This window comes from Cystoisospora suis, assembly GCF_002600585.1.
Source record: "Cystoisospora suis strain Wien I chromosome Unknown contig_5450, whole genome shotgun sequence".
NCBI lineage: Eukaryota > Apicomplexa > Conoidasida > Eucoccidiorida > Sarcocystidae > Cystoisospora > Cystoisospora suis.
The window spans coordinates 21,524-23,052 of NW_027158240.1; the positions used below are offsets into that span (position 1 = coordinate 21,524).

A 1,529-nucleotide genomic window follows, 5' to 3' on the forward strand; every position below is an offset into this window, starting at 1 on the left:
CCATCTATTGTAGCACGTGTGTAGCCCAGAAAGAGGCAAGGTCTACGTATGCTTCGGATAATAATCAGAGAGATTGCAGTTTGTCCACTTCCTCCACTTGCTTTTTTTCAGGCTATCGCTGCCTGTGTCGCCCATTTCCACCAGTTTGCATCCAGGCATGAAAAACTGCCGGTGTCTTGGCACAAGGCCTTCTTGGTTTTTGCCCAGCGCTACAAGTGTAAGTCGCGATCGTGGGTACTTCACCTCGTTGCGCTTGCTTTCTTTTCTGGAGCGAGACGTACAGATCGACAGCGGGGAAAGTGGCAAGGATGATAGCTTTTACGCTTGGCTTCTGAAATCCTATGAGGATAGATTTACCCAGTTATCCCTGACTGAGCATGCCACACTTCCCCGCTGTTGTCATCAAATGGGGTGTCGCCGCGCCGGATGTTCGTGTACAAGCTGTATAACGACTCACGCTATTTGACGCTTGTGCTGCTCCGTACAAGTACCAGAATGGGGATCGGGGGCATCGTCGAGGTGCTGCTTCGGAATTCGGAGTCCCGCTATTCCTCTGTCCTTGTATTTGCCCTGCAGTTTGCCTGTCGGAGGCAGATCGATCCAAGCTAAAGGAGGTCCTCCGTGCACATTTCCACGAACAGATCGGGCCAGAAATACGTCGCGAGTTGCTTGCAAGAGACGTTGCTTCGCTTCTCCAGGAGCAGCAAAGAGCGATGCATGACCGGGCCGGCCCGTCGTCGACAGAAGACGTCGACATGGGGCGTGAGTAGCGAACAGAATTGTACACGTGTGCTTGTCCGGACGACTAGTCTGACGTCCGGATTGAGTGTCTTCTTCCAGTGTGTGTGGGCACGTTCTGGCCCTCGCGGTGTATGCCCGTGCACAAACAGGTTAAAGGGTATCGCTCCAGTGGGTATTCTTTTTAATGTAGGCCGAACTGATTCCTTCCTGGGAGGTGATGATCTCCACATTGGGAATCTCTCAGATTCTGCTTGATGAGAAGTTTCAATTCTCCGGCTGACTCCGGGAAAGGAATCGCAGGTGAAGCCTACAGGGTGACTAGGGTTTGGCAGCGTTTACGTGAAGTCAACCTCAAACTTTTCAAGAGTAATCCCAGTGTTCCTATGCAGTCGCTGCTTCGAATGAGCTGCGCCTTCCTTGGATATACGGAAAGTAGCGCACAGCAGCTACAATGTCACGAGACAGTGCGGCGAACTGCCTACTGGCTTGAAGGAAACGAACGCAGCGCGTAGAAGTGCGCCTTCCATCAGCAATACGTCGTCCAAGTGTCGTGGATATTACGAACAGCCACAACGTCCGATTCCTGAACACTTTTGGCAGGGTTGAGGTGTTTTTCACTTTTTCACCGGCGGGTACAAGGCATTCGAATTTCGTGAAAGAAAAGGGCTGCCAGACGTGCGTTCGTATACTAGTAACACGTTCCGGGGGACGGACTGTAGCAGGAGCGGTGCTCTCGGACCACATACACTCCGGAATCCAACCTAGTTCCCCGTTACCCGTCACTGCCA

At 52.3% G+C, this 1,529-nt stretch overlaps 2 protein-coding genes across 2 annotated transcripts in view; one reads left to right on the forward strand and one right to left on the reverse strand.

Moving 5' to 3' along the window:
- Positions 1 to 770, forward strand: part of CSUI_009236 (bystin protein) — a gene marked incomplete at its 3' end in the record, with an annotated part of 4,485 nt that extends 3,715 nt beyond the window's left edge. Inside the window, exons 6-7 of the mRNA XM_068069352.1 lie at positions 112 to 217; positions 577 to 770. Coding sequence (XP_067918674.1) covers positions 112 to 217; positions 577 to 770 — 300 coding nt within the window. The remainder of the gene's footprint in view (positions 1 to 111; positions 218 to 576) is intronic.
- A 550-nt stretch (positions 771 to 1,320) lies between these two features.
- Positions 1,321 to 1,529, reverse strand: part of CSUI_009237 (uncharacterized protein) — a gene marked incomplete at its 3' end in the record, with an annotated part of 348 nt that continues 139 nt past the window's right edge. The window contains exon 1 of the mRNA XM_068069353.1: positions 1,321 to 1,529. This exon is cut by the window's right edge and continues 139 nt beyond it. Coding sequence (XP_067918675.1) covers positions 1,321 to 1,485 — 165 coding nt within the window.